The sequence below is a fragment of the Notechis scutatus genome, chromosome 3 (assembly GCF_049901735.1).
Source record: "Notechis scutatus isolate UNSWTSFEM ecotype Mainland chromosome 3, rNotScu1.2, whole genome shotgun sequence".
NCBI classification, from domain to species: domain Eukaryota; kingdom Metazoa; phylum Chordata; class Lepidosauria; order Squamata; family Elapidae; genus Notechis; species Notechis scutatus.
In genome coordinates this window covers 70,815,788-70,843,113 of record NC_142011.1, presented here as the reverse complement: position 1 = coordinate 70,843,113, position 27,326 = coordinate 70,815,788, and the positions used below count along the sequence as shown (strand labels likewise).

The window sequence follows — 27,326 nt, the reverse complement described above, 5'->3', positions numbered from 1 at the left end:
CATAAAAGGCAGGCATTAGTCATCGGACATATGGAATTACAATCTAGTCAATCACATTTAAGTTTAGTTTAGTGTATTATGTGGACTCAGTTACTGTTAGCGCTTTCTGGTTCAATGTGGTTCAATGTGTAATTCAGAGAAAATGGTTTAATGATGTAATGGTAACTGAGTTAACTTTATATAAGTATGTTGTGTGTTAGTACTGTTGTGGGAAACTTTTAAATTATTTGAACATATCACTATTTCTCTCCTCTTCCTGAGAATGAGAACAGAACCGCAACAACTGTATAACAATAAAAAAGAATCAACAAAGCTGCCTGACTTTGCCAAATAAAGGCTTCCAATAGCTAATTATACAAGGGGTGTCAAACTGGCGGCTTGAGGGCCGGTTGCGTCATGCACAGGCCACACCCACCCCAGTTACACGAAGGGGAAAAAAATGTCATGAAACATCATGTGATGGCAACGTGATACAGAGAGTTTGACACCCGTGAGCATTAATACATTCAGGAAATGACAGTTTTAATACGGAATTACAACAACGGGAAAGGATTCACTCGATGAATTTCAGATCAGAATGTAGCTACCAAAGGGAAAGGAGGCTTGCTAAAACAAATGTGCTAAAAGACTCTTGAATGGGAAAACAAACATATTTTTTTTCTTACTTAGAACCCAGTTCTGTCAGCAGGGGTCGCTAATTCTCTGATAATATAGCTTCCTGTACTATGCTAAACCTTTATCTGATGTCGACAAAAAAAGAGTGAAACTGGGCTAACCAGAGTTGTATCTCAATATGTTGTATTTCTTACTGAGGTTAGAAAGTTTCTCCTTAGAGCATGGGGCAACCTCCCCCCTTTCTTCCTTGCTCCATTTCAAAAATAATTTATTTATTTATTTTAGTTTGTCAAGCACGTATGAGAAAACAAGTATAAGTATGAACATAACATATGAACATATAAGCATAAACGGGTATAAGTATATACATAATAAGTGAGAAGAGTAAATGGGAACAGTAGGACAGGGACGATAGGCATGCTGGTGTGCTTATGCACGGCCCCTTACAGACCTCTTAGGAATGGAGTGAGGTCCACAGTAGACAGTTTAAGCAGAGGTGGTATTCAGCAGGTTCTGACCAGTTCTGGAGAACCGGTAGCAGAAATTTTGAGTAGTTCAAAGAACCAGCAAATATCACCTCTGACTGGAGATTTTACAGTATCCTTCCCCTGCCACGCCCACCAAGCCATGCCCACAGAACCGGTAGTAAAAAAAATTTGAATCCCACCACTGAGTTTAAGGTTAAAGTTTTGGGGGTTTGAGGATGTAACAAAAATGTTTTACAACTTCTGCCAGCTCAAGACATGTATGGTTGAGCTTCCTTGGTTTCCAGGCAAATCTTTCTCTTCCAGTTGGCTATTGTACAACATAGGAAGAAGACCCATCTGTCTGGTCATTGGTTGCTATCTTCCATGGCCTTCTCATGGAAGGCTTCCTCTGTTCCTTCTAAAATCTAAAAGGATACTCCCACTGTGGACGAGTAAAATTCTGGACTTTTGCCCTCAACTTGTTCAGTGGAGGACTGGTGAAAAAGTAGACTTTTTCTTTAACAAATTAACCTGTGAAAGCATGGTCCTTCCTTCCTTCCTTCCTTTCTTTTTTTTAAAAACCAGATGAAATTGATGAGGGCTCTGCCAATTAACTCTTGCTTAAGCACTGTAGCAAAAAGCAGGGTAGAAGTGTCCTTGCCACCACATTTACCTATTTAGTGGCAGATAAGGGGAATGAGAAAGCATTGAGGAGGAGATTAACAGGAGGAATCTTATGCAAAAGTTAATGGGAAATTCATGTCCCCAAAGACTGCCTGTGTAAAAGGAAATGATTGATAGAGCCGTCGTGGCACAGTGCCGGCTGCCTGCAGTTCGGCAGTTCGATTCTCACTGGCTCAAGGTTGACTCAGCCTTTTGTCCTTCCGAGGTCGGTAAAATGAGGACCCAGATTGTTGGGGGCAATAGGCTGATTCAGTGAACTGCTTAGAGTGGGCTGCAAAGCACTGTGAAGTGGTATATAAGTCTACTGCTTTCTCCAGCAAAGTTATAAGGAATAAGGAAGATGTTGTATCTGCCATCTAGAAGGAAGACCTGCCCAGCATGGGTGCCAATGCTGAAAAATGGATTGACAATAATGTCTTCAATGGGCTTCTTCATTTCCAGCTAATTAAGTATGGGAAAATGGAGTTTAAGGCTGCCCCTGTTCTGACCCAAACCTGCTTCCAAGAGAACAAACACAAGACAAAGGCAGCAGCACAACCTTTTAATGTTTCATTTACGAATCCTGTTTCTTCACAGCTAAAAGGCTGCTTCCAACTAATTAGCTCCAACAAGAAAGAGCCTTGCTAAGCTTTTGCAAGGCTGCCAAGAACAACAGATAAAGTTCCTAAACAATAAATCAAAGAGTCTCCAAACACCAACGTAGATATTCTAACGTCCACCAGGCTCAAGTATCAAACTTCTTTGCCTTCTGCAAAGAACTCCGGTTTCTCAGCTGGCTTTTGTCTTCTCAGGGAGAGGCCATTACCTTACAGCCTTACTCCCAAGTCGCCCATGGGAGCTGCAGCTGTTCTTTCCTTTGAGCAGCCCTGCGTGCATGCACACTGGGCGCAGGCTCCTCGGGGACCTCTTCATCACTGCTGCCAGCCTCCACAATCTCCAAAGGCAGCATTCCACTCCCTGATGGCCCTGGCCCCATCCCTGCCTCACACGCAGGCCCCTCATCTGAGTCCTCGCTCTCCAAGACCTCAGCCATCCTCACCTGCTGCCGGCGAACCACAACAGCCCCAGTATCTGCATATACAGGTAGTCCTCACTTAATGACTAATTAATATGTCCCCCAAAAGGTACTTGCGACCCAGTTACAGTGTTCTGATGATAGCACATCCTCCTGCACAGTCACATGTATTTGGCAACCTTATGGTGGTTGCAGCATTCCACTGTGTCATGTGATGGCAATTTATAACATTTTTGCTAGAAATCAGCCTTTTAAGTCGATTTCTGGCAAAAATTTTCTGTGGGAATGCATCCATGCTGGGCAGGTTTTCACTTAACGGCCAGGGTACTCGCTTAATACTTGTGGCATTTGCTTAATGACCAACATTTGCTTAATGACATTTGCTTAATATTCGCTTAACAAGTGCCTCAAAAAATTCCCTCAGTTATGTGGGTGCCTCAATTTATGACCATCATGTCTTACAGTGGAAATTCCAACTCCATTATGACCATAAGTTGAGAACTGCATGTAAAAGCTGAAAGAAGGCCAAAAAAAATGTTAGTGAGAGATCTGCTACTACCTGAGGGGCAGAAGTGGCCAATCCTTTTGAATGCAAATGAATTTCTAGCCCACATGGCTGGAAAATGATAGGGTTAATCTTCCATGCATGCATTTTCCACAGACATCTCGAATTCATAAATACTACAGTGCTACGGTTATATATAACCTGATGAAAATAATACAGGAAACAAGAACAAAAAGATGTAATCTAGTATTCCAGTTCCTGAGTGACAGTTTCCTTTTGCTGAGTATATTTTCTAGTCTGCCTTTTTGCTGAAAATATTGAGAAACCTGTTATTAGCTGTTTTATGGCAGCTTCAATTCTTCACCCATTCTCTGTGGATTTTTTTTTTTAACTTGAAAAAGATGTTTTAAGAAAAAGCAGTGAAACTCACCTTTCTCTGGAGTAATATATATTGTAGATTCACTCCATCTGCTCCACAAGCTACTGGGGCGAGTTAGTTTGCATCTAATTTGAAACTCATACTTCGTATTTGCATCTAAGTTGTACTCAGTGTTAACTTCATTTCTTAAATTAGCATCCCAGACTCTCACCTAAAACAGAGAAACAGTAAAATCCGTTTTTTTCACTCTTCTAATCTCAGCCAACTGACTTCTGTTTTCATGTATGGTTTACTGTTGTAGCTTCTTTTTCCTAATGGCCACCTTCTCCTTTTTAAAATTAGCGATAATTGAATAAATCAAATAGAAATAGAGCATTCTCAGGGCTAGCATCCTCAAAACAGGGAGATTAAAAACAGCAATATAGGTGATAATGTTAGATTCTAGAGGTATATGACTTAGATGGCAATAAAAATTATTTTAGCTGCATTTGGAAATATTTCTGTTTATTATACTTAGTGGGACCTACTTTTGCCTCAAAATCATGTTTGGATAGTAACACTCAGTAGAAACTCAGAAGTTTCTGAAGTTCAGTCCCAAACTATATCTACATCACTGGATCTCTCAACATTTTGATTAAGATAATGTACCTGAATTTAATGGGAGCAATGATGTTTACTCACTCTGTGTTGGAATTATCTGAGAAAGAACATCAATTTAAATTAAAGTAGTGCTAGAAGAAAGGCTTAAAACAATCTTTCCGTTACATTTACAGCCATGTAAATATTTAATTTTCTAACAATAAAATGTGTAGATAATAAATATCTCCTTCCTACTCTGTGACATTTTGCTCACATTAGAGGGAGGAAAACATACTTATCTATAACAAACTGAGATTGCATCAAAAGTGACAACATCATGCGAACTCTTTTTTTCTACATTTGTCCCATGATCTGAGTATGTTAGTCGTTGTTTAGTCATGATGTGAAACGTGTTTAGTCATTTACCCCCTTGCCTACGGACCCCCACATGTTCCCTGTGACTCCTAGTTTGTTGCTCTGGAGATGATAACACTTTCTGGAGAAAGAAGAGTCATCACAGGCTGGGTAAAGGAAGATCTACTGCATTCCAGCACCATCAGTTTTTCTACATCAGCCTGTTCATTCATAGAATAGCCATGCATTCAACTCAGCCAGTCTAAGAGTTGCATACTGTATTGAAATCTAAGAATATATAGGGGTGTGTGGAATTCTTTCAATTGCATTAACAAATTCATTCCTCAATTGTATATCTATAAAAATAATGGGAGACACTGGCTGGATTTATCTCTTTATAACATAAAATCTTTTCAAACCATATAGCAAGGACTATACCAAAGAATAAGCACTTGTAATTCACTAAAAGGATCATTGGCGGGGGTGGGATATGACAGGATTAACAACCGGTTCGGGATTTACAAGCTTCCCTGCCCGCTGTGAGCTGCGCGCCTGTCAATCGTCATTAGCACATCATTAGCACGTTGCTGCCACTGCTGCTGCCACCGAGAAGCAGCCTTTGAAACAGCCCTTGTTTTTTTAACTGCAGCTGTGGCTTGTTCGGCAGCTGAAGTTGAAAAATCAGGAAATAAAAATCAGGTAAGAGCCCAGGTGGGCGGGTGGGCAAAAACATCAGCAGACATAGAACCAGTTCTATGTCTTCTGCTCTTCAGAGCTACCGGTTCTACACAGGTGGACAGAACCTGTAGAAACCCCTGATCATTGGTCACAAATTGCTGTCAACTTTGCCCTCCTGATAATCTTTCAAGCATGATGAATTACAGTGTCTATAATCTCCATTCATCATGGCCAAGGATATGATTATTGATTGATTGCATTTATATCCTGCCGCAATAACAAAATCATCCAGCAGTTAAAAGGATTATGGATTATGAAGTCCTAAAACAGCGGTGGATACTAAGTTGAGGAAAGCTGTTTTAGACAAACTGTATATGGATGGTTCTAATGTGAACCTTAATTGTTTGGTGATTTTTTTTATGTTATTTTAAAAAAAGTAAACTTATCTTTGTAGTACCAAAGAGCGAAAAGCTATAAATTTGGATTATATGCATATGAAAACAAGTTTAATTATGTGTTGCTTTGCTTATTGCTCTTTCTGGAGTATAGGAAATATATATTTCTATATATTTTTCTATATATTTGTATACTGTAGCTCAGGGCTGTCAAATTCCCGGCCCGCAGGCTGGCTGTGTCACATGCTGGCCATGCCCACAACCGGTTTAGCAAATGGAGAAAAAGTCCAGATATGTTACATAACACCACCATGATGATGTGACTTTGACACTCCTGCTGTAGCACTTCTAAATATTTAAGGTATTTCAAACAACCACTCATCCATCCACATGCACACACACATATTTCATTTCAAATATCTCTACAAGCATTTCATACACACACACACATACACACACACAACTTATTAACCATTTTAAAAAATGAACCAGACTAAGCATAGTTACTATTAACTGTCAGGATCCATTGTTTTGCCAACTTTCATAAATCTGAAGACTTCTGTAATTCTTGTGAAGGGAATATTTGGACAAAAGCTCCTACTGCATATATAATGAAGTTAAAATCCATTTTGGAGAAATACAGAAATGTACAATGTGAACCATGTGTGTGGAGGAAATGTTTTGCCACAAAACCAAAACACTGAGCCTACAAAATTATTATCCTCCAAATGAATTATGAAATGGAATGATCAATAAAAAAAACTTCACTGCTAATTAGAAGAAGAAAGAAAGCCAATATCTCACATGCCAAGTTTTACTTATTGTCTCCTTATATCGCTCCTCACAATATGTCTCATTGATTGCTGTTTGCCTTTTCCAGTGTATTATTGTCTTGAATGCTGGAAACTCCATTGTTTTATTTTGAACAACAACAGGTACAGCTGGTATTACTAAAGGAAACACAAGTACGGCACATCAAGTTTACAACAATAATATTATTAGCAGTTTTCCCAACATGCATTTTTTTAGGAGATTGTTCTTATACTTCAAAAGAAGTACAGTAACAGCTGCTGTAGTTTCTATATCAGTTCATTTCTTAAACCTTTTGCTGTACAGTTATTTTCCACAAACACATGGTTTTGTTAATGTTTATGTATCAGTCCCACTGTGCTTTCCAAATGGACATTATTTTATAAAAATGCTGTCACTAGAATAGAATAGAATAGAATAGAATAGAATAGAATAGAATTCTTTATTGGCCAAGTGTGATTGGACACTCAAGGAATTTGTCTTGGTGCAAATGCTCTCAGTATACATAAAAGAAAAGATACCTTCGTCAAGAGTCAAGAATCATAAGGTACAATCCACAATTCATATTCTTACTTTGAGAGTTCACTTAACAGCTATTGATGATCTAACTCAGAGGTCCCCAAACTTGGCAACTTTACTACTGGCTGAAGAATTCTAGGAGTTGAAGTCCACAAGTCTTAAAGTTGCCAAATTTGGAGACCTCTGATCTAACTGAACTTAATTCAAAGAATTTTCATTAAATACAGTGGGACATTTAAAAAAAACCAGGACACTCAAATTTAATTAGCTGCCTAAGCTAATTAGTATCCAAGCCAAAAGCTATGAGCTTTTCCATAATTGCACTTAACCATTTTATGTGACAAAGTCTTTTTCTGCCTTGTCACTACAAAGTTGCCTTAAGCTTATCACAAGTCCATGAATGAAACAAACAGCACTGATATTACCTTGTTAGGGTAATGAAACATCTGCAAGAAAACAAGCAAGCTCAGAGAGCATCAAGGACCCCTCATTTCAACCCTTAGCTACAGATATTTTCCTTTATTGGTACAGACATTCTTCTTAACTCTACTGTTGTTAGATCAGAATCTTTTCTCTTATTCTATCCATCCAAAAATACTTTTGAGGTGTAGAAAAATAGATTTCTCTATTACTGTGTGGAGGGAAGTTGAATGACTGGCAGTAACCCAACACTGACATAGGACAGAGATTAGATAATGGAAATTTGATGCCATATGATTTTCTGCTGATACAAAAATTGGTGGACAGAGCTTCAATTCAGCTATCGAAAAGATCCTATGATATGGCAGGAATTAATCCTCAGTGCTTTCATATGGCTGGTTAAGAAAAATATCAGAAATATTATAGCTCAGATGACACCCTCCAATCTAAGGTGTTCACCACTAGAGATTTATAGCATTTTCACACCATTGTCAGAGATATTGTTGAAGCCTGACCTCATTCTGGTTATTTTAGCAAAAAGGTGATTGAATGCTTGTAGAAAACATTGAAAGTCACTAGTAGGGAAATGACCTAACTTTTTTTCAGCCTCACATACCTAGAAACAGAAGAAGATAGTATTGTTTTTCATTAATACTTTTCAAAAACCATTCCAGCTCACATCATACATAGAACTACAGCTTATCTCACTTATTGGTGAGAACCTTAAGAATACCCTTGAATTTGAGATACAAGTGCTCCAAACCCCATTCCACTCCAACAACCTATAGAACATACATACACATATGTAAGGGTGAATAATGTCTAACTGTTCCCACTTCATCTCTTTGCCATATGGAAATGCCTAAGTTTGCCTTGACTGAACTTTCCAACTTTCAACAGAAAAATAAATAGTGCCCAGTAGAGGTACTCATTCATAAAAATAAGCATTTTCTCTCAGGCTTTGCCACTGTTGTCTTGTGAGCGCTCATATGTTATAGCAGGATTGCAGTGTGATTGTGTAGAGCAGGATGAACAATTAATCCCACTTCAAAAGTTTTTACTACATCTACAAAAGTAGAAGAAATATGAATACTCATATCTTGCACTCTGGCATTTAGGACTGTTTTGGGGAGCATGTTTGAGTAGGGAGAGAACATTGTTCTCTGGAACTTATAACATGGATTAGAGACCAAGGAAGTCCTTTATTATGACCTAGTCATGGGTTTTGCCAGGCATGCAAAAATGTAAGTAGGAGCATGGACATTTTTATCCAAGGGGAGCTCAAATTGGATTGACTTTAACTCCCAGAATTCACACTGGCTGGGGAATTCTGAAAATTGAAGTCCATACATTCTAGAATTGCCAACGTAGAAAAATGTTAGTATAGAGGAGGGTTGATCTACAACAACAACACTTTTATGTTTTATATTGTAAGTTTCTGATGTCTTTTCGGCTTTACCTGTTTGACTCAAGTTTTAATATTTAAACATCCTCATCTGACATCTGGCTTTTTAATTCTACTTATTTTATACACTAAAAAAAATCAGAATGAGATTGATTGATGAGCAATGTCTGGCTCTCAAAATCATCATCATCATCATCAACATCATCATCATCATCATCATCATCTATTAAACTTATATGGCACAAAAACTACTCTGAGCAGTTCACAACTGAACAAAGAAATAATAAAATCAATAAAACAAAACAGGCAAAAATATAAAAAGATTGGATTCTTCTGCTTATGATACATGTTGTTTAGCTTTCTTCAAATGAAGGATCAGGTTATCCAAGAAGTTACTTAGCAAATCTTAAGCTGCAACTTTTAAAATTCCTTTTAAGGTTTTTACTATAAAATTTTTAGTAACAAATTTCATGGAAACTGCAAAATGTGTGTCTGGGGGAGGGGAATTTTTTTTGTGTTGAAAGGCTGTCAAAATGCATTTGTTTAACAAAACAACCCTGAATCACATATTACCTATAGTGTTGAGATCAACGTGAAGTTCCTCTGAATGAATTCCACCCAAGTAATTTTCAGCATGGACTGAGATGGAAAAAGTTTGGTTTTTCTGTAGTTGATTCAATGGAATGATAACCGAGCTACTGTTTGAGACAAATCCTTTGTTCTCTTCTGTGAATAAACTGAAAAGATCAAAGAAGAGTTTGAATAAAAACATAGCTAGTTAAATATTTAATGTGTAATTAAAACAAGATCTGTAAATATTGTTCTAGTAAAGTCATTGTTATTAGGGGTCAGTGTGTTATAGCAGGCCTTTCTTTTTTCCACATGTTAAGCAGAACTCAACCCTTGGTAATTTTGTTTAAATTCTACTGCTTTCAAAGGGAGCATAGCTTTGCCATACAATACAATCCTATAAAATGTCAGCACAGCAAAAGTTATCAGTTCCAAGGCAATAGTATTCCTCAAAAATAGAGAACAACATGTACTAAAAAAATAGCAGAAAAATACTTAATTCTTATCCCACCAGATAGTTTTTCCATGAATTTTCTTTCTTTGGCCACTAAGGATGTTTTTCCTACTGAAGTACATAGAACTTAAAACAACTGTTTATTTATCTGCCTAAAATTCAAACTAGAATTATAATTGTAGAGGGCCCAATACAGTGTGGGATTCTAAAAAATTTACTACCGGTTCTGTGGGCATAACTTGGTGGATGTGGCATGGCTTGGTGGACGTGGCTTGGTGGGCATGACAGGGGAAGGATATTGTAAAATCTCCATTCCTGCCAGAGGTGGGATTCAAATTTCTTAACAACCGGTTCTGTGGGCATGACTTAATTTGTGGGTGTGGCTTGGTGGTCATGTGACTGGCTGGGCATGGCTTGTATGTAAATATAAATATTTATATAAATATTGAATTTTTTATAAAAAAAGAGCAACTTTTACCCAAAATCAGGCAGAGCAGGCAGGCAGATTGAGTTGCTCACAGAATCACAGATTCATTCAGAGATCTATCTTTCTGCCATCGGCTAGCTGAGCCTGCACTATTTTAGTCCTAAAGAAGGTTTGGCTCTGCTTAAAAGCAGAGCCAAAGATCTAACAATTAGCTAGAAAGCAAGAAATCCAACACTTTGGGAGTGGGTGCTCTGGTGGGGTGACATTTCTCTGCAGACTACCAAAAAATTTTCGTGGACCACCAGTGGGCTGCAGCCCACTGGTTGGCAACTGCTGGTATAGGGTACCTCCAAGGTCCCTTCCAACTCTGTTTTTCTGTTATTTATTCAATAGTGGAATTAGACCTATAGTCAGGATAACTTGCCCAAGAGCTTCCAAACATGGAATAGGTCTCATGGCCATGGCACACAACAACTACCCCAGTTAGCCTAGCCAGTGGCTATATTGCAACCATTATGGGAAGTCTAGTCAAATACATATGAAGACAATTTGGAGAAAGCTGCTGCTATAAATTGCCTTGTTCTCAGGAAATTTAAAAAAAAAAAAACTTGGGAGGTGTTACATGCATCTCATGAACGGTACCAGAGTTGCATAAACGTGTGTATTTATACCAAGTCAAAGGCAATTATTTTGTTATTACCTTAAACTAGAATTAAAAATAGGCTTTGTGACCTCTTTTTTTTGTGTGCAGAAAATGTAAGTGGGTCACGTTTTTCTTTTTCACTCATCAGAAGTATGGCATTAGTACTTTGACCTTGGTTTGTGGCTCTGAGCAGGGAAACCACAGCACAGTTTTTTCATATTTAGTTTGGTTGAATTGGTAGCTAACCTAGTTTTAGGAGGAGACTTTACAGGACAGGCAAATACATCTCACAAAATCCCAACCCTGCTGTGGTTGAATACTCTTTGCTTGTTTTAATAAAAACTGGACTTTTCTCCATAAAATTCCATCCCAAACCACTCTTCTCAAAAATTTCAGGTACAAATTTATGCTTGTATGTAAGTTTACATCAGAAACCAGCTGGCTCAGGGGCGTATAGTAAAATGCCTGGCAATTAAACAATTCCCTTCCTTCCCACTGCGCTGCTGGTCAAAAGGATGACCTATGAAGATGTTGGAGTTCATCTTTTCAAAAAAATTACTAAGCATCTCATCCTCAGTATAGTTAACATGAATGGTGACGGGAGCCTCAAAAAGAGGGAGGGAGGGAGAGGGGGAGAGAGAAAGAGAGAGGGTGTGTGTGTGTTCAAAGTAGGATGGCTGCAGTTATCATCCATTAAAGGATAACCAGTCAGGATGGGATGCTTAGAAATCTCTCTTCCCACCATTTGAGAGAGAGAGAAAGGGAGGGAGGGAGGGAGGGAGAGAGAGAGAAAGGGAAGAGGGAGAGAGAGAGAAAGGGAGGAGGGAGGGAGGGAGAGGGGGGAGGGGGAGGGAGGGAGAGGGAGAGGGAGAGGGAGAGGGAGAGGGAGAGGGAGAGGGGGAGAGAGAGAGAGGAGAGAGAGAGAGAGAGAGAGAGAGACTTTTTATCCAAAGGACACTTGGAGTTTGACAAATGTTGCAAATGCTCTGTTTCTTGCATGAGATCTCATAATATCTCAGCCATGCAAGAATATGTGAACTCCAGTGAAACATCAAATATTTTTTTTTTACTTTTATTGTGCTGCACCTACAACATTATAGAAAATTGTGTAAATCATGCCATTCATCTCTAAAAGTTGCTAATACTTGATATAAAATGTCTGGCATGGGATAAAGACTTTTCTTACCTTTTCACATATAGAATGTAGTTAGTGTTTAAATGTGTTTTCTTTCCTGATTTCCAAGTGCAGACCATATTATCTAATTGCTCAGGTTTAATGCAGGTTAAATTGGCTGGTTTGTCAGGCAGATCTACAAATCAAAGAGTTTGTAAAATTATGCTAATTTAAAAACATACCCAGAAAATATGTAATCATATCTCACTGATGAATAAACATTTCCTCACTATCTCTTTTGACATTTTAAATGAATTTATTCAAAGTAGCTTCAAGTTCCCTTTTTGTCTAAGATATGCCAATGAACACAATTGCTTCAATTTGAATAAGATTCATTTCGAGACTTGCAATTTTAATCTGTAAATATAATTGATACTCTAAATGATTTTACAATGCTTTGTATTTGTCACAAAATACTTTCTTGTCTAGCAATTAATTGTCCTAAAAACAGCATTTAGCTCCTTTGTGGCTAACATTTTTTGTAATTTTGTCCCTAAAATTGTATCAATACTGGTCTCTTCAGAAAGTGTCAAAACACATTAGCTAAAAACTGGCTTTCAGCATTGAGTGTCACCCCACTATCATTCTGACAATATAAACTATGTCCCTATCAGTGGTGGGATTCAAAAAATGTTACTACTGGTTCTGTGGGCATGGTTTGGTGAGCATGACTTGGTAGGTGTGGCTTTGTGGACGTGGCAGGGGAAGGATACTGCAAAATCCCCATTCCCTCCCACCCCATTAACCTGCTTTCCAGCTCTGTTCTCCTGGGCAGGGCAATAAAAGAAGAGCCAGCTGATCAGCTAAGACTCGGGAGGCAGAGAATAGATGAGGGTGGGGCCAGTCAGAGGTGGTATTTGCTGGTTCTCCAAACTACTCAAAATTTCTACTACCAGTTCTCCAGAACTGGTCAGAACCTGCTGAATACCTCCTCTGGTCCCCATGATTATAGTATTGGCATAGTAATAGTTGGATGATGCAATAAAATGCTATAAATCACCCACAAGGAAATGGCTATAAGCTCAGTTATTTTTTCCTCAGCATCGCCATTATGCTGGGATATGCGTGTGTTAAAGTAAAAGTGGATAATTTTCTTTCTGGCTCTTAACTATCTTTGATCAGTGACCAGGATTTCTCCAATGGTTATATATAGAACAAAAATACACCTAGATGAGATATACAATCAGTCCCAATTAATGTGAAACTGCTGTCAACAACATTTGTACCCATTGTATAGTTAGCAACATGGACTAAAATTTATTGTTGGCAATGCTTGCTTACCATTCCTTTGGAAATAAACCTGGAATCTTTTAACATGTCTATCTGGGAGCATATAATGTAAATTATTTGGACTATGCATGTTTCGGATTGATGTGTCTGTCTTACTGACTTTGGTGACATTCACTTCAAAGTAGGTATAAATAAGAGTGCAACATGTGCATATTTACTTAGGATTAAGTCCCACTCATTTTGCTCCACATGGCTTGGCTTGCTCCCTTAGTTTAGATCAGGGGTCTCAAACTCACGTCGTCATGGTGGTATCACGTGACGTATCGGGACTTTTCCCCCTCCCCCCTCCACTAAACCAGGCATGAGGATAGCCAGCGTGTGACGCATCTGCCCACAGGCTGGGAGTTTGACAGCCCTGGTTTAGATAATGCTTAGATTACAAACCAAGCTATAAGCCCTCCTGAAAATGGGCTATTTTTTTTTTAAGTACCACTTCAAAAATGTACCTTTAAATAATTGACTATCCCAAATTAATTAAGATGTTCTAGAATGGCATAGCTCATGCTACACAGCCATGATACTTACATCCCATACAAAATTGTGTTCCGCAGATCAGTCGGCTTCTAGAGCTTTTCAGAAGGCATGAAACTGTGGAAAAGGGCTCATTATAATTCTGAAGATTGAGCTGAACTGTAGTTTGGTTTATAACTGATAGGAGCGTATCCTCAACATCAGCATTATTTAAGTTCAGAGATAGTTTCCCTTTCTGACACTTTTCCACGCAATGACAATTTATAGAAATATTTTGGCCCATTTGAATGATTGGGGCTGGTTCTACCCATACACGCCCAGAGCACTTTATGATACCTGAAAAGACAAAGAAGAACAGGAGGAGAAAGGATTACTATTAACACCTTGGCAATTCATTAGAGGTAAATTCTCCATGTTTGGGGTATCCTAACCTTGCTAAGGGAGCACAAACAGCTATGGGGTTATTGTCCTGAAAGCCCTTCCCTGCCTTTCAATGTTGCTTGCCTCTTTTAAAATTTATATATTGCTTTATGGTTTTTTTAATATATTATTTTGTATACTGCCCAGAATCCCTCTGTGAGGAAAAGAGGTGGTTTTAAAATTTGATAAATTAAAATAAATAATCTTTCAAAAGTATTTACCTAGTAATTCACTCTAAGAATTAAAAACGATCAGATCGTGAAATCCATAGAGGAGGTGATGTTGCTATCTTCTATAAAAAGTCCCTACATCTAAAAAATATCCAAGTTACCCAGGAGCTTGCTATTCCTGAGACCATCGTCTGTGAACTGTCCTTAAATATTACATTTCAGTTCTTACTATGTTACAGAGCCTCTGATTATGACATCGAACATGCAAACAAGCTAAATACACTACTAACATGGGCAGCATCCTGCCCACACGCTTTTATCTTTCTTGGTGACTTCAATCTACCTTATATTAACTGGACCCTTAACGAATGTACAACTGAACCCATACATGCAACCTTATACAATGCAATAACAAATCTGGGACTAGAACAACAAGTAACTAACAACACCAGACTTAACAACTGCCTCAATCTCATCTTCTGCAATAGTTTGAATTCAATTTATGGAATACAAATTAAAGAATCCTTTTCTAACCGTGACCACAACATGATTGACTTTTGTCTCAACATACATCCACACAAAAATAATCACAATGACGGAATCCCCAATTATAACTTCAAAAAAGGCAACTATGATCTTATAAACAATGATCTCTCATCCCTTGATTGGCAATTTCTATTCTCTGGATGCAATACTGTAGAACAGGGGTCCCCAACCACCGGTCCGCGGACCGGTACCGGTCTGTGGAACAAGTCCTACCGGGCCGCTGGCTTGCTGGGCACCGCCATCTTTTTTTGATGAAAAAGTGCTTCCGGTGAGCTTTTCCGGGTAGAAAGCTCACCGGAAGCACTTTTTCATCAAAAAAAGATGGCGGCACCAGCGCGTCCGGTGCACTTTTTCATCAAAAAAAGATGGCGGCGCCCAGCTAATGCCGGTACCGGGCCGCGCCATAAAAAAGGTTGGGGATCACTGCTGTAGAAGACCATTACAACATACTTTTACTTGAAGTCAAATGAGTCATCAAACTATATGTACCATTAACAACTCCCAAAATCAGAAAAAACAAATGACCCACAACAATAAGGAAGTTTCAATTTAAAAAAAATCACTTTGGCGGAAAAACAAATCTGGTCATGTTCCAACTTCAAAAGCCGATACAAAAATTTATGCCACCAGATAAAAACTAAATGCACCAATTATCACATTAAACAAGAAGAAAACCTTCTTTGCATCAATTCCACCCGCACTTTCTACAATTTTGTAAACAACAAACTAAAAGACTCAAGGTCCATCCCACCCCTGAAAGGACCTAATGGTAAAGACTGCAACGACGACACTATTAAAGCCAACCTCTTTAACATATTCTTTGGCTCAGTATTGTTAACAGCAATGGATCATGCCCAGTATTTCCTAGTCGAACCACAGACAACTACAATGATCTAATACATATCGATTTTATAGAAGACATTGTTGAAAAAGCACTGCGCTATCTAAAACCATCTCTATCTATTGGACCGGACAGAATATGTGCCTTCTTAAAAAATCTATCCACTGCCATAGCCGAACCTCTAAGCATAATCTTTGAAAAATCTTTCATGACCAGCTCCTTGCCAAAACTATGGTCACTAGCCACGGTCATCCCCATCTTCAAAAAAGGAGACCCCAGCCTAGTTGAAAATTACAGACCAATCTCTTTATGCTGCATCACCTGTAAAGTCATGGAATCAATTATTAACCAATCCATCATCCTCCACTTAGAAACAAACAACCTCCTCTCTAATAAACAATTTGGTTTTAGGAAAGAACTATCATATAATCTGCAACTGTTACACTGGAAAAACATATGGACTACACAACTCGATCAGGGCAAAGCAATAGACGCAATCTACATAGACTTCTGTAAAGCCTTTAATTCAGTGGTACACGGCAAACTACTCAAAAAACTAAAATCTTATGGTATCTCTGGACACCTGCATAACTGGATAGAAGCATTCCTGTCAAACAGACAATTCCTGTCAAACAGCATTCCTGTCAAACAGACAATTCCTGTCAAACAGACAACAAATGGTCAAAATTGGGAGCATCCTATCAAATTCTGTACCTGTCAACAGTGGTGTCCCCCAAGGCAGTGTTCTAGGACCAACTCTTTTCATACTCTACATAAATGACCACTGTGATCATATCAAGAGCAACTGCATTCTCTTCGCTGATGATGTAAAGCTATTCAACACCACAGACAATACTGCTATCCTTCAAAAAGACCTCGAGTATGTATCAGAATGGTCAAACAAATGGCAACTTCAAATCTCAACAAATAAATGCTCTGTCCCACATACTGGCAAAAAAAATCAGAAAATAAAATACAGGTTGAATAGTCAAGACCTTATTGATGATCCAAACTCTGTCAAGGATCTTGGAGTACTCATCTCTAATGATCTAAGTGCTAGAGCCCACTGTAACTACATAGCCAAAAAGGCATTAAGAGTTGTTAACCTAATCTTACGTAGCTTTTTCTCTGGTAATATTACACTACTAACTAGAGCATATAAAACATTTGCTAGACCAACACTTTAATACAGCTCATCAGTCTGGAACCCACATTATGTATGTGATATTAACACAGTTGAGAAAGTCCAGAAATATTTCACAAGAAGAGTTCTCCACTCCTCTACTCGTTGCAGAATACCTTATGCCATCAGACTCAAAATTCTAGACCTAGAAAATCTAGAACTATGCCGCCTTCGGTCCGATCTAAGTATAGTATATAAAATCATACATTGCAATGTCCTATCTGTCAATGAATACTTCAGCTTCAACCATTACAACACAAGAGCAAACAATAGATACAAACTCAAGGTTAATCGCACCAAACTTGATTGCAGGAAATACGACTTCAGCAACAGAGTGGTCACCGTCTGGAATACTCTACCTGACTCTGTGGTTTTTTCCCCAAACCCCAAAAACTTTAACCTTAGACTGTCTACTATTGACCTCACCCCTTTCCTAAGAGGTCTGTAGGGGGCGTGCATAAGCATACCAATGTGCTTATGTGTTCCTGTCCTATTGTTTCTTTTATATATTTTTTTATTTTTCTTATATGTATCCATGTATTCATAACTATGTTTTTACTTATACCTATTATCTTGTAAGCAATTGACAAATAAATAAATAAATAAAATAATACTGGAAGAGGTGGGCATTTTGCTTTACAAAAGGCTGGTTCCTTTTTAACTAACTAACTAACTAAGCAAATGAACAAATAAATAAAATAAATGATATTTAAATGTAAGAGTGAGATGGAGCAGGAAACCAGTGCGCATGAAAGAAATAACTTATGGATACATTGCATCCTAAGAACCAAGCTGGGTATCCAAGTGTAGTAGAATCTAGCTAGAAAAGTACTTATTGGCTAGGATTTGGGACACACATATTGATTGGCTGGGATTAGGACCATGCATGTTCCCTAATGCCTTCGCTATTACAGCATGGCCATAGATAGGGAAGACAAATAATGTGATGCGCAGCATGACATCACAGTATCAGTGTTATACTACACACAAAAATGTAGTATATATTATGACAGTTGCAGTGTCCCAGGATCATGTGATCATCTTTTGTGACCTTCTAAAAGCAATCTGGGAAGCCAGCTTCACTTAACAACCGTGTTACTGACTTAATAAATGCAGTGATTCACTTAATAACTTTGGCCAAGCAAGGTCATAAAAAGAGACAAAACTGATTTAATAACTGTCTTGCTTAGCAATAGAAATTTCGAGCTTACTTGTGGTCATAAGTCAAGGACTACCTGTATTTGGTTTCAATTCTTATAAGGATAATACTTACCTGGCCCTTTAGCTAAGCACCGATGAGAAAGAAGACTTTGGGGGATCTTACAGAAAAGTAAGTTTAAAACCAACAAGACTTTAGATATTGCCATGGTCTGGAAGATGTTGGATCTTTGTCAAAAGGCATTGTCTAAAAGAAAAAAACAATATGATTTTCTCTATCAATATTTCTTTTAAAAATGTTTAACATAATCCTACCAGAATGTTGAATGGGGAATATGAAATAATTGGAAGGACAGGTTTAGCTTTGGAAATAAATTCCTTCATCCTTTTTTAAACTCTCTATTTAGCTTCTATATTTCTCCCTAACGAAAATCAATACCAGTGTTGGTTTACTACTATGATATTTTTGAGCCATTTTTAAGCACAGCAAACACTTTTTCAAACATTTTATTCTGCTTGTCAGCAGCTATAAAAAGATATTACTATTTTAAGTTAACCTGGTATTTTTTATTTTAAGATAAATATCAAAGATGCTATGGGATTAGGAGTTTCTAGGCAAGGTAGCTATTAGGCAATTGCCCAGGTTGATTTACAGATTTTACAAAGATGCTAACACCTTCCCAAAGTAAAGTAAGTAAAAAAGGAAGAATGACATTCCTGCGTGTACACAAATTTTTTTAAAAATAAAAAATTGCAACTTAAAAAAAAAGATTAAGAGATAAATTGTTATGGTTCTTCAAAATCAGAATCTCTTGAAATGATCAGAATATTTGATTTAATTTATCTGAACCAATATTGAACCAACATGGCCATAGGCTTGTTCTGGAAAGCAAGGTTCATAAAACAGCACGTTTAAGTACCTCATTAGAACAAAGGTGACTGGTCCAAGCATAGCTACCAGAGGTGGTATTCAGCAGGTTCTAACCAGTTCTGGAGAACCAGTAGCTGAAATTTTGAGTAGTTCAGAGAAATGGCAAATACCACCTCTGACTGGAGATTTTATAGCCTCCTTCCCCTGCCACGCCCACTAAGCCTTGCCCACAGAACCAGTAATAAAATTTTTTGAATCCCACCACTGATAACCACCCAAACTATGTATATCAGACAGTATATCAGCTGCTCCCAGCATGGACTTCACTTCTCATGTTCAAATCACTTCTCAGATGATTTTACTCCCTCTAAAAGAGAATTTGCTTTTTTCACAGCAACCATGTACAAGGGTAACAGATATCTTACAATACCTTAAAAATTCCTTTCCTGTCCCTCAATTTCTTATCATTTCCATTTTTTTCCCCTGTGACTCTATTCTATTTTTCTTTGCAATCCTTTTCATGGATGCAACTGCCCGGGAGAACAAACATTGACCAAGCTCATTAGCAAAAAAGCTATCAGCAGAGCAATAAACAACTTGGTTTGGGGATGGGTGTTTTTGAACAGCTGTGTCGAAGTGGGATGTCTATATCCATTTGAAGTAAGAAGTTCAAGCAGTTGTAAAACCCAGATCCTGATTTATGAGAGCGGCCATCGAAATTAGGTCCTTTGTCTAATAAACCCTTTAGTGAGGAGCTCATGGTTTCCTTCTGCTTCGTCAGTGGTTTAGGTATGTAGTGAAAAGGAAGTTGGGGGGCAGAGACCCAATTAGGTAAGCAATTTGTAGGTGCACAGCTACTGCAACCAAGCTACTAGCTGACATGCCCCCACCCCCCGCAACCCTGGATAACAAGGTTATGTAGTGAGCAACTTTTGTTAAAATCTTATTGAAGTAAAATAAACATATACAAATTTACTCCTGCTGACATGTTTACTGATTTTTGATAGACATTTATTTTATAAACCTAAGATGATTCTGAGAGGTCCTTGGTGGTCTCAGAGCTTGGCTGTTTTCTTGCAGATGTTTCATTGCCCAAACAGTGCACTGATGATATTACCAAGTTTGGGTAATGAAACATCTTGAAAAAACCAACTAAGCTCAGAGAGCACCAAGGACCCCTCATTTCAACCCGAGCTACAAATATTCTTCTTTATTTGTATGATGACACTTTTCTTATGTACTTCATTTTTCTTCACCTTTTTCTCTCCAGGAACAAAATATGAGTGTCCTCCTTGCCCTCTAATCTTATATCATTAACATCTTTTGGTACATTTGATAAAAAATTGTGACTGGCCCACAATTGCTCAGAATGCTTCCTAGTTTAGCAAAGATTTGAACCTGTCATCCCCGATCCTAATCTGTTGTGGTAGCAGACTTTCTAGCAAAACCGCATTCAGGGAATCCTCATCTTACGATCTCAGTTGATCCCAAAATGTCTGTTTTTAAGGGAAACATTTGTTAAGTGAGTTTTGCTCCATTTTGTTACCTTTCTTGCCCCCAGTTGTTAAGTAAATCACTTGCGGTTGTTAAGTTAGTAATGCCGTTGCTAAGTGAATCTGGTTTTCCCATTGACCTTACTTGTCAGGAGGTTGCAAAAGGTGATCGTATGACCCTGGGACACTGCAACCCTCATAAATATGAGTCAGTTGCCAAGTGTCTGAATTTTGATCATGGGACCATGAGGAAGTCGCAACAGTTGTAAATGTGAAAAGTGGTCAGAAGTCACTTTTTCCCGTACCACTGTAACTTTGAATGGTCACTAAATGGACTGCCGTTATGTAATGGACCACCTCTCTACATGCTCAATAATTGTATTGTTATGATTTTTCTTAATTTATCCTCAAAAGGTAGTAAGCAAAACTGAATGTAAATTGCAAGACCCTTCGCCTCCCTGCCACAGTCTGTTTTTAAAAATCTTGTTAGCTTATTTACAGTCTACTGGTTGAAAGCCAATCTTTGAAAGTTGCTTCATCTTTTGATAAGAACATTAGCTCCTTTTCACATTGGAATAATGGAAGCAAGTTTATAGTTTGTTATTACAGCGACCTGATAGGTTTGGGTTTTTTTTTTTAAAAAAAAATCAAATAGAATTAATCTATTATCAGGATAATCATCTACATGGTTTATCTCCTTGGCAGTTTAGGCACTGCCCAACATTTTCTGCAGTGAAGACAATGCAAAGAGTTCAGCTTCTTTGCATGCTTCTTATTCTCTTTTAATACTCTTTTAATACATTTTTGTTTAATAATGAAAGATTTCCTTTTTCTAAAGGAACTGTTTTCTCTAATTCATTTGTTTACTTGGTTTCAAAATTATGCTGAAGAATTCCTGAAAATGAAAATTCTTTCCCTTTCTGTATGTTAAACTGTAGCTGAAGGTCTATTGGTTTAGTATTTTCTTTAGAGATCTGAATGATTTGACTTCCCTTTTAGCTTCATTTTTTATCAATATTCAGGTTTTTTTCAGATTTCCATTTTGGCAATCCCCTAAATTTATCATTTTGGGCAACTGACTCAGTAGCATTTACTTCATGGTATAAGATGAGAGCATTGAGAGGACTTAGATAAGGATCTCTTCCTTTTAGTTGATTTCTTAGCAGATTTTTCTATGATACAAATGTGTTTTGTGACAAAGACACTACAATAGTGCCAATAGCAAGCCTATATCTTCCTCCTCCTCCTCCTCCCAGCATTGTAGTAATAGTAATGGCAATTGACTTGTTCATCTTAAAAACAATCAAACTATACACTAACTATACACTAATAGGTTGAAAAGAGACAGCCAATCTAGTATAGTGGTTAGAGTGCCAGGGTAGAAACTGGGAGACCCTGAATTATAGTTCTGCCTTAGGCATAAAGCCAGTTGGTTGACTTTGGGCTGGTCATTCTTTCTCCAGCTCAGGAAGGAGGAAATGGCAATCATTTCTGAAAAACTTCGCCAAGAAAACTGCAGTGACTTCATTTTTCACAGTCAACAATGGTTCAAGGAAAGGAAAGGAAAGGAAAGGAAAGGAAAGGAAAGGAAGCAGAAAGGAAGGGGAAGGGAAGCTCAAAATACACTTTTACTGTTGTATTCACCAGGAAGAAACAACCTGGTTGTATTTATTATTGTTCTTGGTTATATATAGATAATACAATCAATGTTATTATAAATACAGTTTATTTATACTATAACACATTTATAACAACTGGCACAATTCAAATAGATTCAGCAGTATTTGCAATTTGAAAAAAAACAGCTATATGTACTTTTGCATGCCATATACTTTTGCTAGAGAATCAACATAGTGAACTAGGAAGGAAAAGGCTGTAATCATGCAGCATCTGCTCAAAATGCTTCAGAAAGATATTTTGAACACAAAAGAATAAATGAATTAAACCAAACCTGTATTTTGGAAAAGCAACACACCAGTTAAATATGGAAAATAGAAAACTTACATTAACTTTTCTTAATGTAAATTAAACCTTCACCCCTTCTCATTTACTATTATTTTGTCTCAAATTTTAAAAATAATCAAACACAAATAATTTGCAGACACCTCCTCCCTCTCCCTCTCTCTCTCCTTCCCTTCCTCTCCCTCCCTCCCTGTCTAGAAAAGAAGAATTCATCATTTCATTGCATCAATTACTTGGATATATTTTTACCTTTTTCTTCATCCAGCCACGTGTCTCATTTCTGTGTTTGAACTTGATTTCACTACTAGCAGGTACTGAATGAAAGTCTTACTTCTTATTGCATGCTCTTTAGAATTCACTGCTAGAGGCACCAATAGAAAGAGAGGAGAAAGAAGTAACTTCTTAGTCATGACCTACTTGAGCAAGAACCTGTTAAGACTTTCATGTTCCTTGCTTAAGAAATGTTTATTTTGTGAGTCATTCTGTGGGGAAACCCACAATTCTCAAATTTCTACTGCTTTCTCCCCACTCCTCTCATGTCCTCCAGGTCCTATCAGTTCAATCTGAATAAAGTTAGTTCTGTATTTATAGCACAGAGCTGGGTTAAAATTTCATTTCTGAGAACTTTCTACATAGCAAAGCACTCACTTCTTGGTATGTATGAAAAATATATATAAGCAAATGTACAGAAAGAGTCACAAAGAAAAAATAGAAAGAACAAGGTATTTCCTTTGCAGAAAGTCAGTACATTTACAAAGTTCTCTCTTATCTATGTTTACTGAAAAAAAACACCTCACTTTTCTTTATTGTCTAACTTTTTTCTAATCATCACAACTCTTTTTGCTTCACAAAAAAGGTCTATAAATGGTTTTCTAGTTGAACATCAATGTAGATTTTTTTTCAATGAAAGAGGTTAATTTAGCCAACTCTGCAAATTCCATCAAGCCTTTCTATTTTTGAGCATATAATAGTCTTGCTGCAGTCATCATATATAAAAATAATTCTGTGACTTTAAATATTTTAAATAAATATATCATACGATCAGGGGTGGGATTCTACCAGTTCACACCTATTCGCTAGAACCAGTTGTTAACATTCTAAGGTTGTTAGAAGAAATTACTGGCCTAATCCTGTAAGGAAGGCAGGAAGGAAACATTCTGGTGTTGCTTATAGAAACTGCCTCTCCATTAAACCTTATTACAGTCTTGGCAGGACTAGACTTCCTATCTCAGGAACGTCTCTGGAATTCCCCCCCCCCCTTTGCTGGTACAATGCTTGTGTGGAGTGACCATTCAAAGTTACAATGGCATTGGAAAAAGTGGCTTTTGACCATTTTTCACACTTACGACTGTTGCAGCATCCCCACAGTCATGAGAGGCCAGGTGAGGGGATGCGTGCCTCGATATTGAGTTGGTCACACCCAGCCAATAACATGACCACCAAGCCATGTCCACCCAGTCACATGACCACCAAGCCATGCCCACCACCTAAGCCATGCCCACAGAATGGGTTGTTAAACTATTTGAATCCCACCCCTGCATATGATATGTTTCATAATTAGACCTGTGCATAACATGAAAAATACATTTTTTTCAAAACTGAAATATACACACTATGTTCTAAAAAGTCTACCATGCTGGTGGGATACAGTTCAGCAAAACCAAATTCGAGTACATTTTGATTATTCAAAATGTTTTTTTCAAAATCTAGAGTCAGCAAGGCTGCTGTGCTTTTTACTTCTTCCCCATTCTTCTCTGTATGCTTTTCTGCCAGTTTGTTCTCCAATCTCCCCAGCACTTTCTTTTCCTGTCTCTTCTTACTCCTCGCCATTTTCAATGTCCTTGGATTTTTTTTCTGTTCCTCTCCAAACAGCTCAGTTGAACATGCAAGTTTTTCTCCATGCCTAAAATCAAACATATGTGTTTCAGTCCAAACATGGACCAAGCTGAAATAGCTGATCCACATGGAGAACAATTGTGCACATTTGCAGGCCTGATCTGTATGGAATACATGTGACCTATTATAAAATACAGCTGATGCTTTTCCATGTGTGGCAAAATCTACTCCATAATATAGGCTGATAGCTTATCTCGGAAAAAATATGCAGAAAGGCTTAAAACATATACAAAAACATGCTTTAAGCTCAGGAAACAAAGAAAACATTGGGAGGAAGCAAGAACGGCTTCCCTGGGATATAAGAGGGAAGGAAGGAAAGCATAGCTAGGCTTACAAGATTCCTCGTTTCATTAAACATAGTTCCAGCTTCCAAATATGTGGATTCAGTTTCTTTGAATTGCTGACATATAAAGAGAATAGCAGAAGCATACAAGTGATTGTGAAATAGGGAGCTGATAAGAAAAACTTGATTATCAGAACATTTAATACTTATGTAATCTATAAATGATACATAACAAGAAGTACTCTTACATTTTACCATTGTGGTTTTATTGTAAGTATATGCTTTTCAACTTTTATCACGTGTGATGAGATATAGAGATATCTCTATGTTCTTCAATATTTTCTTCTGAATATGTGAGCAACTTGCTTGATACAGAATAACAGAATTGGAAAGGACCCTGGGGGTATTCTAGTCTAGTCCAACTCCTTGCTCAGGTTTACAACTTGAGCAGGGGTGGGATTCAAATTTTTTAACAACTGGTTTTGTGGGTGTGGCTAAGTTGGTGGGCGTGGCTTGATGGTCATGTTATTGGCTGGGTGTGGCCAACTCAATATCACTCACATCGAGGCACGCATCTCCTCGCCTGGCCCCTCATGACTGTGGGATGCTGCAACAGTCGTAAGTGTGAAAAACGGTCATATGTCATTTTTTTCAGTGCCATTGTAACTTTGAATGGTCACTTCACACAAGCAAAGTACCAGCAAAGGAGGGGGAAAAAACTCCAGAGAAGTTCCTGAGACAGGAAGTCTAGTCCTGCCAAGAATGTAATAAGGGTTAACGGAGAGGCAGTTTCTATAAGCAACACCAGAATGTTTCCTTCCTGCCTTCCTTACAGGATTAGGCCAGTAATTTCTTCTAACAACCGGTTCTTAGAATGTTAACAACCGGTTCTAGCGAATAGGTGCAAACTGGTAGAATCCCACCCCTGAACTTGAGGCTGTTTCACCCCCCACCAACTGAGAATTGAATAAAACACTCCTAAATAGCGACCACTTTATGTTAAATAAGCTTGTTCCTCTTCCCTGACACTGTATGCATAGTTATACCTCAATAAATTATAACATTAATCTCATTAACTGTGTTTGCATAGACATGTACCCAACCTAAGACCCCTTAATGGATGGTCTCCACACAACACTGGAAAATTCCAGCAAGGCAGTCTTAAGACTAGCAACTTACAAAAAGCTAGTCACCATAGTTTTAGACAATAATGATGACACAATAAAAGTAATGAGGTTCTATCAGACTGTGACATTCAGAGAACACCTAAAGCTATGTCACAGAAGCAGATGAATTACAGATGAAAGATTCTCTGGTGATTCTGTCACACACCTGTCCTCTAATTTGCTCCAAGTTCTTTCTTTTCTAACTCTCTAACTTGCTTTAAAGAGCAAGTCCTTGACATTTGACCCTCCCCAAACCTGTTCAGAACAGCTTGAGTTTCCTGAAGGCTGTTTCTAGGCTGTTTCACCGGACATGGTACACATGATATTGTACGTATAATTAAATACTTTGTAAACATCTTTGCTTTTCAGAAACGTATCTAAAACTGGAAATCAGTGAATTATCTGTACAGCAAATCTCATAACTCTAAACAATGACTGGGGAAAAAAAATATTTCTTGAAATCTTTCTATTGTCTAATGATGTAGGTATTGAAAAATCTCCATATTGCTTCATCTGGCTTGAAACTTGGTACTTGCCAATCTCTTTCCCCTTGAATATGTAGGTACAGTAAATATATGCAGTATAACACTGGAAGATGAAGACCTCTCAGGGTGAAAAATAGTTGTGCATTATACTGATAAACTGACATGCAATAATTTTACCACCAGGACTGAAATAAAGCCTGAATTTTAGCTTCTTTTATGTTAACATTGTTCCTGTTGTTATAACAAGCCATTTTGTCATATTCTCACAGTGAAGCCAATCAAATATTTGAATAATGAATATTCATTCAATACAGGTAGTCTTCAACTTATGATCACAACTGAGCCTAAAATTTATGTTGCTAAGTGAGAAATTTGTGAGTTTTGCCCCATTTTATGATTACTACATTTATTAAGTGAATCAAAACAGTTGTTTTTAACAGTTGTTAAATTAGTAACACAGTTGTTGAGTGAATCTGGTTGTCCCATTGATTTTGCTTGTCAGAATATTGCAAAAGGTGATCCTGTGACCCTGGGACACTGCAACCATCATAAATGTGAATCAGTTGTCAAGTACCCGAATGTAAATCATATGACCATGGGGATGCTACAACAGTCATAAGTATGAAAAATAGTCATAAGTCACTTTTTTCAGTGCCACTGTAACTTTGAATGGCTGCAAGTAACTTAGTGAACTGTTGTAAGTTGAGGACTACCTGCATTTATTCTCATAAGATCCTTATTTAGCCTAATGTGATATTAGTGCGTTGAAATGTACACAGTTGTCTTCTTGCACAACATTAATTATATCTGCTGGAATCTGCAACTACATAAGTCTAAACTACATAATAAGCCAGTAAATCAAACAAAACACATGACATACTGTGTGCCAGATCATTATCTGGGATGTGCTGTACGTGATGGTCCTAGCAATAGTTACAGAAATTACATTTTTTTTCAAAATGATCTCTGCAATCATCAAGATGTCAGCAAGTAATTGT

At 37.7% G+C, this 27,326-nt stretch overlaps 1 protein-coding gene across 1 annotated transcript in view; it reads right to left on the bottom strand.

Moving 5' to 3' along the window:
• IL23R (interleukin 23 receptor) overlaps nt 1–22,858 on the bottom strand; it is a 48,707-nt gene extending 25,849 nt beyond the window's left edge. The window contains exons 1-7 of the mRNA XM_087959976.1: nt 22,748–22,858; nt 18,288–18,419; nt 13,909–14,190; nt 12,106–12,229; nt 9,399–9,562; nt 6,476–6,621; nt 3,717–3,876 (exon numbers count right to left, since the gene is read on the bottom strand). Of these exons, the coding sequence (XP_087816102.1) occupies nt 3,717–3,876; nt 6,476–6,621; nt 9,399–9,562; nt 12,106–12,229; nt 13,909–14,190; nt 18,288–18,381 (970 nt within the window). The 5' untranslated portion in view covers nt 18,382–18,419; nt 22,748–22,858. The remainder of the gene's footprint in view (nt 1–3,716; nt 3,877–6,475; nt 6,622–9,398; nt 9,563–12,105; nt 12,230–13,908; nt 14,191–18,287; nt 18,420–22,747) is intronic.
• Nucleotides 22,859–27,326: the final 4,468 nt, after the last annotated feature.